This window comes from Phyllostomus discolor, chromosome 2 (assembly GCF_004126475.2).
Source record: "Phyllostomus discolor isolate MPI-MPIP mPhyDis1 chromosome 2, mPhyDis1.pri.v3, whole genome shotgun sequence".
Classification (NCBI taxonomy): Eukaryota; Metazoa; Chordata; class Mammalia; order Chiroptera; family Phyllostomidae; genus Phyllostomus; species Phyllostomus discolor.
The window spans coordinates 160,186,737-160,201,353 of record NC_040904.2 but is presented as its reverse complement, the minus strand read 5'-3'; the positions used below and the strand labels follow the sequence as shown (position 1 = coordinate 160,201,353).

Below are 14,617 nucleotides of genomic sequence, written 5' to 3'. Positions count from 1 at the left end.
GCAAATTCAGGGCTGGCCAACAGGGTAGGGGGACAAAATGATTGACAGGTATTCCCTTTCTGCCTACAGTGATATGAAAAGGGAAATATTTTAAAAAATAAGAATACACAAGTAATAGTGTGCTCACATATCACAAAGAAAAAAAAGCAGCAACATTGAGAAAGAGAAAAATATTTTCATGAAAGACAGGATGCAGGAAAAAAAACATAGATGAAGACCAAAGAGAAACACCAGTTCTGAAACATCAGAAAACAGAAACTATCATTCAAAATAATTGTCCACTCTTAGGTTTTGCCATGCTTCTTCCAAGCATTAAAAGCTGAGAGAACAGGTAATAAGAAGTCTCCCAAACATAGCAAATAAATATCCTATAACCCCATAGCCCAAGACCAGAGAATTTCAAAGTGCTCCCAAATACTCGATTTATAATTCAAGAAACCTAAATTCAGTGCTGTGCTTTCATAGGTATTCTTCTCTTACCTCTCCTAAATTAAACTATAAAAGCATTAAATAAATGTCATCACAGCACAATCTCTACCTCTGAGAAGTTTAAGGGAAGAGCATGGCATAACTTCTATCTTTCCCAGTGCTGCCAAAACAAAATAATCTAAAAGTCTAAACACTCTTAAGTATGACACCATTGTGGCCTGTTAACACACTGTCTTTGCAGCCTTCCTAGGATGGACCAGTGGGATTTAACATGAACCAAATCTGTCAACCAAGTTGAAGACAGACACATGGGTTCTAATGAGCAGTGGTGAAGAAACGTACTGCTCCATTTAGCTCCAAACAGTGATAAATAATTCAGGAAAGAAAAACCACAACACAGAGCACAACGGTCAGATTTAAAAATAAACCATAGGCCACAGAGCCTAGGTGGGAGAATCAGGCAGGAGTCAGAGAAGACAAATTTGTGTCAACAAATTCCCAGGCCCTTTGCAATACAGGATGCTGCTGAAATTGTCACTCAAAACAGATGCCAGAATTCTAATGCGCTTTTTCAAAAAACAAGTATTCTTCAGGAACTTGGTAAATGTGGTAACAAGAGACCTAATAAACATTAGTGCTATCCGGATAGTAGTTATAGAAAAAGAAAACCTGCCCTGGCCAGTGTGGCTCAGTTGGTTGGAGTGTCTACCCGAAGTTGAAGGGTTTTGGGTTTGATTCCTGGTCAGGACACATACCTAGGTTGTGGGTTCCATCCCCAGTCTGTGAGTATGCGATCCCCCGTCTGGGCATGTACGGGGGGCAACCAGTTGATGCATCTCTCACTCATATCAATGTTTCTCTCTCTCTCTAAAAGCAATGAAAAATGTCCTTGGGTGAGGATAAAAAAGAGGAGAGAGAAAGGAAATCCAATATGGAAGACATGTTTTTAAGAAAAAATTAGAAGGGGGTTAAAATTCCATTTTACATACCAACAAGTTCTAGGTCCAACATCAACTTAGACTTTTACTACTAATTATCCTCTAGTATTTAGGGTACATGGTCACTCAAGATTTTTTCTATTATTTCTGTACCTCTAGCAGATCAGATTACACAACAATAAAAACACAAGATTCTCACCTGTTAACAAAAAAGGATAGCTTGAAAACAAGACAGAAGCCATGATCATGTTCTCATCAGATTTAAATTAAACTCCAAGTCTGACAGAACTGATGAATTTATAGTTATATGAGGACAGGCCAAGATCATGGGCGTGTGTACACTGTGCAGGTTTCAATCCACTCAAGGATGCTTCAAGTATAGGGTCTGATGGAGAGTGTGGCTGGACAATCTTAAGTCTGGTGTACTAAGGATTGTACGAATGACCAGAATCAACAATGTGTGTGATGAAGAAATAACATTCTACCTGGCTGGCATAGCTCAGTGGATTGATGTGTGGGCTGAGAACCAAAGTGTCAACAGGTTCGATTCCCAGTCAGGCCACATATCTGGGTTGCAGGCCACGGCCCCCCCAGCAACTGCACACTGATGTTTCTCTCTCTCTCTCTTTCTCCCCTCCCTTCTCTCTCTAAAAATAAATAAATAAAAATCTAAAAAAAAGAAAAAAGAAATAACATTTTACATCAAAACTGCATTTCCCCACAACCACCAAAATATACATCTCTTCATAAGTCTGAGATTGATTCCAGATGACTGAAAATTTTAGGAGCAAATAATGATGCCTACTCTACCTATGATGTATGATACAAGTATAAAAGAAACCATAATCTGGTCCTTTTATATACTGTTTTATTCTAACTAAACAAATAGTACTGAAAAAATTCTTCTTCAGTATAAACTAAAGACCAATACATAAAACAAACCCAATGCTTCTGCCTCACCTACCTTTAGAAGAAAAATTGACTGTCTTCTTATAACTACCACTCAACTTAAACTACACAAAGATGGGAATGTGCTTGGAATAAGATAAAGTTTTTCCCCCCAATTCTTAAATTCTCTAGATTCTAAGACTCAACACTAAATAGTATTTTCAGAGAGACAGACTGGCTCATTTAAAACATGGTCCATATAAAGCACTTCTCCAGACATGACCTAACATGGATGGACCAGCTGTTTTCCATCCCTGCTCCACTCCCCACACAGCAAGCTGTCACTGTTCTCTCCGTAAACTCAGGCTTTCTTACTGTTGTCAACACACAGTATGCTCGGACAGACCTGGATTTGAGTCCTGGCACTAGTACCACCAATGTGTGTGGTAAAAGAACCATTTTCTTGGTCTCCCACTTTAGACAGAGCCACTCTGACCCCTTTCTAACTTACCTATCTCCTCAGGGCAAGATGTTTATAGGACCAAGAGGACATACCTACCTAAAGCCTCTGACTCTACCATCCCAAACTATACTCTCCCTACACAAGCAGTCCCAAGCCCACTTCCAGAGCCTTCAGTGGATCTCTTCTCAAACTCTGTCCTCCCATAGATAATACGCACTATTATACACATTCCATGTTCTGAATGGTGTACAAGGGACAGATTATAAGAGAGGTATAGATAGAAGCCTAGATTTAGGGGTCTTCCTGCAATATCCCTTACTGTCTTAGAAGTCTGAGAAGTCCAAGAATTCTGGGCTCTAAGTCATTATGAAAGTACACTATTTAAATGAATGAATCAAAAAACTATGGTACATTTACACAATGCAATTCTATGCAGCAGAAAGAAAGGAGCTCCTACCCTTTGCAACAGCATGGATGGAGCTGGAAAGCATTATGCTAAGTGAAATAAGCCAGGCAGTGAAAGACAATACCATATGATCTCACCTTTAACAGGAACCTAAACAACAAAACAAAGAAACAAGCAAAATATAACCAAAGACACTGAAATAGAGGACAGGCTGACAGTGACCAGAGGGGAGAGAAGAGGGAATTTCAGGGGAGAATGGGAAGGGCTTACAGGAACAAATTTAAAGGACACAGGGACAAAAACTAGGAGGAGGGTGGTAACGGGAGGGAAGTGGGAAGGGTTGGGTGGGTGGGCTGGATTGGGAGTAAAAGGGAGAAACTGTACTTGAACAATGATTAAAATAAAAAAAAAGAAAAGAAAAAGAAAGTACACTATCTAGGTAAAATAAGAACAATTTTTCTAAGTTATTTAAAAATCCTGATTTATAACTTAAATATTTAGACATGGAATATGTGCTTCCATTCATGATCTTTCCCTGGGACTTAAAATTATTAGAAGCAGGCCTACCTATCACATACAAGCTACTTGATATCAGATTAGTAACCACCTCTGTAAGTCTCACGTTACTGACCTGTAAATAAGCTAGATAAACCTTCATAGGATTTTAATGCAATGAAATATTTTCAAAGTAATTCTGCAGGGTGCCCAATGCACAGCAAATATGTGACAAGCTAAAACTATTATTGGTTCTGCCATCCCACCTTTCCCCAGTATGGGCAAAAATACACCTTAAGGGCAAAAGAGTAGAACCAATTTCAAGAGAAATCATAACCAAAACACAACTATCTGTGGGTATCATTTCAGGGATTTCTGTCATTGACTAAATGAAAGTCTACTGGTATTATTTTTCTTTTTTTTAAAGATTTTATTTATTTATTTTTAGAGAAGGAAGGGAGGGAGAAAGAGAGAGAGAGAGAAAGAGAGAGAGAGAGGGAGAGAGAGAGAGAGAAACATCAATGTGCGGTTGCTGGGGGTCATGGCCTGCAACCCAGGCATGTACCCTGACTGGGAATTGAACCTGAGACACTTTGGTTGGCAGCCCACACTCAATCCACTAAGCTACGCCAGCCAGGGCGAGTCCATTGGTATTATTTTTCTTACAAACATTTCTCCCATTGAAATGTAAGCTCTATTTTATCTAACTTATAAAGAAAAGATGAATGTTACCTAAACTTATTGTGGTAATCATGCTGTAATATCAGGTCTGTCCAGAAGGTATCCAGCCACATATGAAAAAGAGACATTTATTGAAGAATATACAAGAAACACTGTACATAAGCAATGATGTATCAGGCCCCTTTAAAGTAGGCACCTTGGAACCTCACAGTTTTCCCAGTCGCCACCAGATGCCCCATCACATTTTTCTGAATCTTATACATGGTCTGAAATCCCTTCCTTTGCAAAGATGATTTTAGTTTGAGGAAAGCCAGAAGCTACAGAATGCCAAATTTGGGCTGTAGGGTGGCTGAGTCACCTGGGTGACTTGACGTTTCACCAAAAACTCAGCACCAGATGCATGCATGAGCAGGCGCGTTGCTGTGATGAAGCTGCCAATCATCAGTTGCCCATAGGTGAGCTTCCTAAGTCACCCAAATAGCTTCCAAGGAGGAATGTTCAAGCTTAATGCAAAATTTGATGCAGATTCATTGCTCTATTTGCTCAGTCATTTTGAATGTGATGGGATGGCCACACTGTACGCATGTTCGCTCAACAATGTCTATCACTGCCCCCCACCACTAGGTACAGTGAAGTTGTCATTGTTCATGCATGCACATTCCAGGCCACTCTCCTTGGCTGCTAGGTTTTTTAAAAAATATATTTTATTGATTATGCTATTACAGTTGTCTCATTCTCACCCCCTTTATTCCCCTCTGCCTTGCACACCCCCTTCCACCCACATCCCCTCCCACCCACATCCCCTCCCCACCTTAGTTCATGTTCACGGATCATACATATACTGTAAGGTCTTTGGTTTCTACATTTCCTATACTATTCTTAACTTCCTACTGTCTATTTTCTACCTACTATTCTTATTATATTAACAATGGCTGGACTTTTTCAGATAAACCTCATATACATATCAAGTCAATATGTGGTATGTCTTAAACTTTAACAGAGCCATATGTCAATTACATCTCCTTAAAACTGGGAAAAATATAAGCTCTACAAAGGCAAGGAGTTTTCCTTTTTCTTCACTGCTATACTCCTTACTCTCAGCTCCTGACATACGAATATGTAGTTGTTAATAAACTATTACTACAAAAAGCAAGTACGCAGTGGCTATCTGATACCCCAACACTGATATAATATAAAAGCAAGCCTGGCATAACCAGAAAATGAATTATTTATATATGGTTACTTCATTTAGCTGCTTCCTCTAATTTCAGAACAGCTTCCTTAAAAATGAAATTAATAAAAACAGAGTGCATTTTTATCATGAGGACATTTCTGCTCTCTTCAACTTCACTTAGTTACCTACCTGTACAGGGATACTAAAAACACTCAGTAATTTCATATACTCCTACCAGAGAGGAAATTTAATTAACTAAATAGTCCTAAAGCTCTTTCTTAAGCTCCAAATATGATGGGAAGTAAAAAGAAATCCAAAAGAGCAGGTTAGGAAAAGGTACCGTTCTACATGTCTCTTATGCTTTTATCCCTAACCCCTTGAGTTTTGCATGAGCCAATCCAGTCAACTCCTAAGAACTCAAAGCAAGTCTACAAAACATATCCTACATCCTATCACACTGTCAAAAACATTATTTTGGTTTTCAACTTTCCTTAACATACTTATCACTCTGATGAATGTTCAGTTCCAAACTAAAGGTTAGAATATTGTGGCAGAAGTAGGTAATGTGGAGTCAAATCTATTCTGAAACAAACTGAAATGACCTTGACAACATTATACATGATATTCTCAGGAAGAGAGAATGATGGCTGAAGAAAAGATAGCTCAGCAGTATATCCTGCATGATTGATAACTGAAAGTTTGCCCTGGCTGGTGTGGCTCAGCAGACCGAGCATTGGCCTGCAAACCAAAGGATCACTGGTTCAATTCCCAGTCAGGGCACATGGCTGGGTTGTGGGCTAAATCCCCAGTAGGGGGTGTTTGAGAGGGAGCCACACATTGATGTTTCTCTTCCTCTCTCTCCCCTTTCTTTTCTCTCTAAAAATCATTTTTAAAAGGTTTGTCAATAAGGTGAACATGTTACAGACTTGTTTTTGTATCACATAAATCCCAAAACTAACCTGGGTATTTATTTAAAAGCTTATTTTAATAAAATTGTATCCTCCATGTTGGTCTGAAACACATGTACAACATAAGGCATTATCTTGAAGAAAAGCTACTCTTGGTGGTCTCAAGATACTATTAGCAAAAGTATGATATTCCTGGGCACTGGCAAAATAAATTCCCACTAGCCCTAAATTCCACAGCTGGACTTACATGGATTAATATAACTTCTCCCTGAACAAAATACAAAGTCTTCTTTAAAAAAAAAAAAAAAGACACAAAATCCAACAAGTTCCAATACATCCTATTCTAGACCAAAAATACAAAGATATAAATGTCTAGAAATGCAAATGCAGCAAGGTCTGTAATTACTGAAGCTATTTAGCATTCTCAAAATTAACATCACTGCAACGCTCAAGGGATTGCAGGGGCAAAAAAGGAGGTATGTGCAGATAAATCCCACCACAACGATAAAGTTCAGATGTATCTCTCTAATAAAGATAACAGGATTCTGAAATCAACCAATATAAAAATTATTATCAACCTCCTAAGTCTCAACTAAAATTAACACTTTTTGCTGTTATTCTCTGGGCAAGTGGGAATTAAATAGACTGAAAGCTCAGAAATTTGATCATGATTTTGAAATAAAGATAACAAGAACTATCTTTTCATTCTTTTTGTTTTAAAAAGAAAACACAAAGAATACAAAAATAAATAAATGTCACTTATCAGTGAACAAAAAAACATTTTTAAAAATGTATACTAAATCATCATTTTCTATAAGATCATCACACCAGAGTTGTTGCTATCTGACTTGAGCTCTAATCCTCACTCGCCTTTATCCTAGCAAAAGATGTAACTGCAGGAATCTGATCAGTATTCTGCACAATACAATTTTAGACATTGATTTCCAGCTCTGCCACATATAAGGTGTATAATCTTGGGGTTACTTACTCTCTTCATGCCTCAGTTTCCCTTATCTGTAAAACAAATATAAAAGTAACTATCTCATGGGGTTGTAGAGATTAAATGAATTAATATACATTGTATATTAATTGTTTATGGTAAATTGTTTATGGTAAAATTAATTGTTTATGGTAATTGGTAAAATGTTTAAACACATGGAATGCTATTTAAATGTCTCTTATTTTTGTTGTTGTTATTTAATCTTCTCTAAAGTAATACAACAAGAATACATTCACTAATTTGAAAACTTGGAATATGTAAATAATACCACCTGTCTTATGGATCCAAAACTGAGGGACCTGCTTGCATAGAATGAACAGAGCAAGTAGGCCTCGAGTAACATTAGGTTTTAAGGTCCCCAATATGCATTATCCTCTTAGAGACAAATATTCTGGGATGCAATCTAGTGTTTGTGTGCCAGAGGAATTAAGTTCCCTCTCTGCACCTACCAGGAATATCAACAGTGCAGGAAACAAATGAGTAAATTATAATGTATAATGTAACTAGAGCTGCTCACAAGGTTAAATGGGCATAGAAGGAGCACACATCTACATCATACCAGAAAAAAGGTTTCCAGAAGAGATGTCTAAGGCTACTCCTGAAGGACAAATAATATTTAACTAAATAGAGAAGTGAAGAAACAGCCCTAGATTCCAAATCCTCCAGTTGGAGGATTTGAGGAAAGTTACTTATTCTTTCTAAACCTCAGGTTCCTAATCTATAAAATGTAATAATAGGAGTGATTACTTAATGCAGGGGCCCCCAACCCCTGGGCCACAGACTGATAGCAGTCTGTGGCCTGTTAGGAACCAACAGGAGGTGAGCATCTAGCTAGTGACTGAAGCTCCATCTGTATTTACAGGTGCTCCCCAGTCACTCTCATTACTACCTGAGCTCCGCCTCCTATCAGATCTTAAATGTAAGGGTTTTAGAGAGAGGGGAAGGGAAAAAGAAAGAGAGGGAGAAAAACACTGATGTGCGAGAGAAACATTGATCAGTTGCCTCTTGTACACCCCCAGTTGGGGACCTGGCCCACAACCCAGGCTTGTGCTCTGATTGGGAATGAAACTGGTGATCCTTTGGTCCACACACTGACACTCAGTCCACTGAGCTGCACCAGCTAGGGCTGTTATGTATACTTCTGCTGCTAACCAACCCCACAGCTGCAGTGCTATTCAAGTCTTCAAATGATTACGTATCAGGAAAACTGAACTGGTCATTTTGTGTCAGTATATGAACAGAAGGAACGATGGAACGGCTGCCATGACTGGACACCGTTCTGGTTTCCCTACTTGGGTCTAAGAGGTTGCTTCTGAATGTGAATCTATGCACTGTGTCATCCATAGAGAAATGCTGGCTAGCTGAAAAATGTCACCTGAATGTTAACTTTTTGCAGGATGTGATTAAAATGATCAACCACATTAAAGTACATGCCCTTAACTCACATCTGTTCGCGCAGCTCTGTGAGGAGATGGACACAGAGCACACACGTCTTCTCTTATACACAGAAGAGGGATGGCTTTTTACAGGAAGATCACTGGCTAGAGTTTTTGAGTTATGATGGCCGCTCCAGAGATTGCTTTTAGAACAGTCACCACTGGTAGCACATTTCAGTGACACAGAATGGGTCGCAAAACTTGCTTACTTGTGTGACATATTCAACCTGCCCAACAAACTCTGTCACTAGAGGGGAGAAGAACAATTGTGATCAAGTCAGCAGATAAAGCAGCTACACTCAAAGCTAAACTGGAATTATGGGGGTGATAAGTGAACATTAGATTTTTGACATGTTTCAAACATTAACAGAGATTTTTGAAAGAGACTGAGCCAGGGCCTTCTTTCTCCCAGCTGGCGCATGATCACCTACCTCAGCTTTCAAAAGAGTTTGAGCATTACTTCCCGACCACAAAAGACCCCTGAATTGGGAAGGAATGGATCTGTAACCCATTTGTGAATAGGCCAGGTGAATCAACTTTGTCCATGCTAGAAGAGGATCAACTGCTTGAGATGGCAAATGATGGTGGCCTTAAAATATGTTTGAGACTTCAAATTCTCCACACATTCTGGATTAAAGTCAAGGTGAAATATCCTGAAATTGCCACAAAAGCACTGAAAAGTCTGCCTCCATTTCCCATATCCTATCTTCATGATGTAGGGTTTCTTTTCTGCAGTGAGAGCAATCAAAACAAGATCATGGAGCAGACTGAACATATAAGCAACACATTTCAGGTGTCGTTGTCTCCCATCACCCCCATATGGGACCTCCTAGTTGCAGGAAAACAAACTCAGGTCTCCTACTGATTCTACATGATTGTGAGTTGTATAATTATTTCATTATATATTACACTGTAATAATAATAGAAATAAGTGCACAATAAATGTAATGTGCTTGAACCATTCCAAAACCATCCCCTGCCCACAGTCTGTGGAACAACTGTCTTCCACGAAACCAGTCCCTGGTGCCAAAAGGTAGAAACCACTGACTTAATGGGTACGAGATGGTTTATGGAATGATAAAAAAAAGTTTTAAAGCTAAAGAAAGATTGTGGTTTCATGGCATATTTAGTATATTTACATACTAAATAACACTGAATTGTAGACTTTAAAATTGTTAATTGTATGTTATGTGAATTTTACCTCAAATTAAAAAAAAAAACTCAGAGAAAAAGCTATGTCCATACAAAGATTTGTACACAAGTATTCATAGCATAGTTTTATTTGTAGTTGTTGAAAACTGAAAACAACCCAAATGGACATCAACAAGTGAAAGGATAAACAAACTGTTATAGCTATAAAACAGATTGCTTATTCAGCAATAAAAAGAAATGAACTATTGACACATGCAACAGCATAGATAAATCTCAAAATAATCATGCTTAGTAAAAGAAAAAAGAGCCAAGCCCAAAATAAATACATGTGAGAGCATACACTTTACAATTCCATTTATATAAAATCCTAGACAATGGAAACTATCCTATACTGACAGAAAGCTGATCAGTGGTTGCCTAGAGACCACAGACATTGAGGGACATTACAAATGAGGATAAGAAACTTCTGCGGATAATGATTATGTTCATTATCTGTACTGTGGTGATAGTTTCATGTGTGAACACCTATGTCAAAACTTAACAAATTGTGGCCCTGGCTGGTGTGGTTCAGTTGGTTGAGCATCATATCACAAAGAAGGTTGCTGGTTCAATTCCCAGTCAGGGCACATGCCTGAGTTGTGGCCAGTCCACAGCTGGGGTGTGACGAGCAGCAACCAATCGATGCTTCCCTCACACATCAATATTTTGCTCTAACTCCCACCCTCCCCTTCTCTAAAAAATAAAATCTTTAAGAAGGGCTTAACAAATTGTACACTTTTAATATATACAGTTTACTATCTGTCAATCATACTTCAAGTTTAAAAAAAGATGGAAAAAGAAAACTAGGGCAGCATACTCATGCTGGTCACTCAATAACTGACAAGGTAGTGATAGAAACACTTTTACTTCACCCTGTGTACAGATAGCACTTGGCAAACTTAAACACAGAGAACCAATCAAAGTAGCAGATAAATCTGAACTTTTTAAACTTAAAAATGCTTTAATTAATCTACATTATAATTTCAGGGATGCTCAATCTTCTTTTTTGATTGATCTTCAGTTGGCAGTGTTATAACCCTCCCAGTTCTGGCAAGTAATACAATTAATGTGATCTGTAAACAAACATTTAGATACACCAAGAAAGCTCCTATACCAAACTCTAATAAGGTTCTTTTTTTTGTTGTTTTTAAGAGAGGGAAAGGAGAGGAGATAGCGAGAGAAGCTTTGATGTGTGAGAGATACATCAATCAGTTGCCTCTCCCACGCCAACAGGGGACCTGGCCTGCAACCAAGGCATGTGCCCTGCCTGGGAATCAAACCTGTGATCTTTTGGTTCGCAAGCCAGCACTCAATCCATTGAGCCACACCAGTCAGGGCTCTAATAAGTTCTTGAAAGCTAAAAAAATACCTGTGAATAGTATCTCTAGTGTGATAAAATCAACAAAAAGGACTCCTACTACTATGTATATTAATCTCCTCTTAAGAATTCCCCAGTTATAGATATCTTACCTTTTGTAAATATTTACTCAAATAATTTTAAACTATTTCAAAACATTTTATCTACACTCTAAAAAGTTAGAAAAGCCTTATTTATGGTTAAAACACTAAACGGAATTTTTTTTATTCACTTTGAGAGAGAGAGAGAGAAACAGAGAAACATCAATGTGCGGTTGCTGGGGGTTATGGCCTGCAACCCTGGCTGGGAATCAAATCTGTGACACTTTGTTTCACAGCCCGCTCTCAATCCACTGAGCTACGCCAGCCAGGGCCTGAATTTTTTTTTTTAAACCAAACATATGCCTATTGTTTTAAAGACAAACAGAAAGTATAATGTACTTGTAATGGGAGGAGGAGGGGGCGGGGACACCACCCCTCCACGGAAATGGGGGTGGGGTTTGAGCTGCACTTGTGTGACTTGGAGCCTTTGCGCCCTTGCCAATCATGGTGGCTGGAAGAGGGGAAAAGGCAAATATGGTTGACACTGGCCTTCACTGGTTGGAGAGCTGGACTCTCCTACTGGCTTTTGGCATGCATGCGATTCTGCGAAAGGACTTCTGAAATGGACCAGAAAGCAAACGTCAGTTGGTTCTTTCCCTCACCCAGTGGGGGGCATGTAACAGTCACCACCAGACCTGCCAACAGTGGCCAGTGCAGGCCTGTGAGCAGAGAGGCCTGGGGCACAGACTCTGAAAGATGCCTGAAGCTGGACAGTGACTACAGCCAGCTAAACCACCTAACATTGATGATATTTTTGGGTAGGAGAAGAGGTCCCTGGAGCAACAATGAACTGAGCTGGCAGAGGGTGACAGGCTGATTTTTCTTTGGGTGTTTTAGAGGGAACGGGCTTTGAGGCAGACACTTGCCACTATTTCCAAAGGCCTTGGTGATAACAGTCAGCACTGTGAACAGACTTCTGTTCTTGTGTTATTTTCAGTTCTTGAACCTATGTAGTAGCTGTGATGACAAATATTTAAATAGCTAATTTTGATGTCATACTTTTTCTTTCCCCTTACTTTTGTTACCCAGATATTTTAGGCAGAAACTTGCCATTAAATAAAATGCTCCTTTCTTTTCCACCGACTCTGTCTTTGGAGATTTGCCTGGTAGACAGTGAGTGGTAGGACACCCAACCCCCGACAGGTTGGGTTTGGTAACATATTCACTAGTGAGAAAAAGTTATGGAAATGAAGTTCAGTCAATCATAACAACTTTACATTTGTAATATTTATGCCAGCCAGGTGAGGTATGACATCATCTAACCCAAGGGTACCATTTGTCTCTCACTTTAAATACAGGAGCCTTTTTTATGTTTTAATTTAGCTGAACACAATCTTGATGTAGCCTCTAGGGCTCAATTTCTTCACCTGTTAAATGGGTACAATAACACTTCCAATAACACAACCATGAGGTTGTGTGAGGATTACATAAAGATACAAGTACAGCACTTAGTTGATTGCCGGGTACATAAAAAGTGCTCTATAAATACTACCTATTATTACCTGAATAAATGTTCAGCCTCCATGAGTCCAGTGCTGGAATGGCATCACATATAAGAAACAAGTCTAACCTCAAAAAAAAAAAAAAAAGTAAGTTAAAAGCAATTTAAATCTCAGGAATCTCTCTAAGAAAATAAAAGGAGATCCATTTCAAAATCCATAGCAGCTTCTTAATGTCTCCTTTCCCAATTCCTTCTGCTCACAATGTTTCTCCCAACTCTATACTTGCTCCCTATATTCACCTCCACACTCAATTCACTTCTCCTTTGGCTCTTTTCCCTCTACTGATCCTTTTCTTATAAGTAGTTCTCAGTCAACTTTCCGATAGAAATTAATCATCCAGTCTTACTACTTGATACTCTTCAGCTGCTTTTTTTTTAATGGGGATAATCACCCATTATCCTTTTACACAAGTCTAGGAACTAGGCTAGCAGATCTAGAATCTTTTAGTTAGTGAGAAGAAAAAGTAGAGAGGCCAACAACAGAATTTTCTTCTGTGAGTATAAATAATTACTACAAACACATAATTTAATATCTCCTCACCCCGAATGCAGTATTATTATTGCTCCCACAGAACTGAGGGCTGGCTGCTGCTTAATCCTCTTTAAAAACCCGAGTGATGGGTGCTACCACTGGAATCCTTAATACGCCCAAGCCACTCAGTGTTGTTGGAAGTCCACAAAATATCTAAGCCCCACTGTATTCTGTGCTGAAGTGAGGAGTATCCTTAACTCACCATTTTGTTTCACAACTCTAACCTGTGATCACATCACCAACAGCTGCCTTCCCAGTACCATACTAAGATTTCTATGAAAAAGCTCTTCTAGTTTCTTTCCAGCCCCTGCACTTCAGGGTTTGGGCATTAGAGAGTGTGGTAGTTTGGTTAGGGTTGGGAGGCATAGCCAGCCGGTACTGCCCTTCCCTTTTCACCATCAACCTTGGTCTTAAAACACTGCCTTGTATGGTGATTTTTCCCCCCGCACATGCCTTGTTTTCCCCTATACAAAAAATTACTGGTTACCTTTCCCCACAGGCCCTCAAACCATGCCCAGACATGTCTGGTTTTTAAGTGGGCATATTAGGTTCACACTGAGAGGCTTGCCATACCTCAAGTTCACTCCCCAACTCTGAGTCACAGAATCAAGAGCAACACAATTCAAAGCACACACTAACTAGTACTTATTGTTGTTATTGTTTTTCCTTAACCTATTTGTATTCTTTACAAAAAAATAAAAGTAGAACTTTTTAAATAAAATTTCAATACTTTTCTGCCACCCACCTCCATAACCTTCATAATGGCTTGCAGGGTTTTTCTTAATAACATGTTAGAGCTTCTTTAACTAATCCCTCTACTTCAACTCTGGGCAATCTATTATCTGTTATACCCAGAGAAGCAAGAGAAATCTATTAAAAATGTAAATCAGATTATTTAGCTTTCTTGCTCAATGGCTTTCCATCCTCCCGGCTCTAGGCAGGGGTGTCAAACTCATTTTCACCAGGGGCCACATCAGCCTTGCAGTTGCCTTCAAAGGGTTGAATGTGATTTCAACTCCTTAACAGTTATACAGTCCTAAAATTGTTTCAGCCCTTTGAAGGCAACTGCAAGGCCATTTTGGCCCCTGGTGAAAATGAGTCTGACACCCCTGGTCTA

At 39.1% G+C, this 14,617-nt stretch overlaps 1 protein-coding gene across 1 annotated transcript in view; it reads right to left on the bottom strand.

Moving 5' to 3' along the window:
* R3HDM2 (R3H domain containing 2) overlaps nucleotides 1–14,617 on the bottom strand; it is a 156,179-nt gene that overhangs the window by 106,261 nt on the left and 35,301 nt on the right. The window contains 1 exon segment of the mRNA XM_036018759.1: nucleotides 12,970–13,037. Coding sequence (XP_035874652.1) covers nucleotides 12,970–13,037 — 68 coding nt within the window.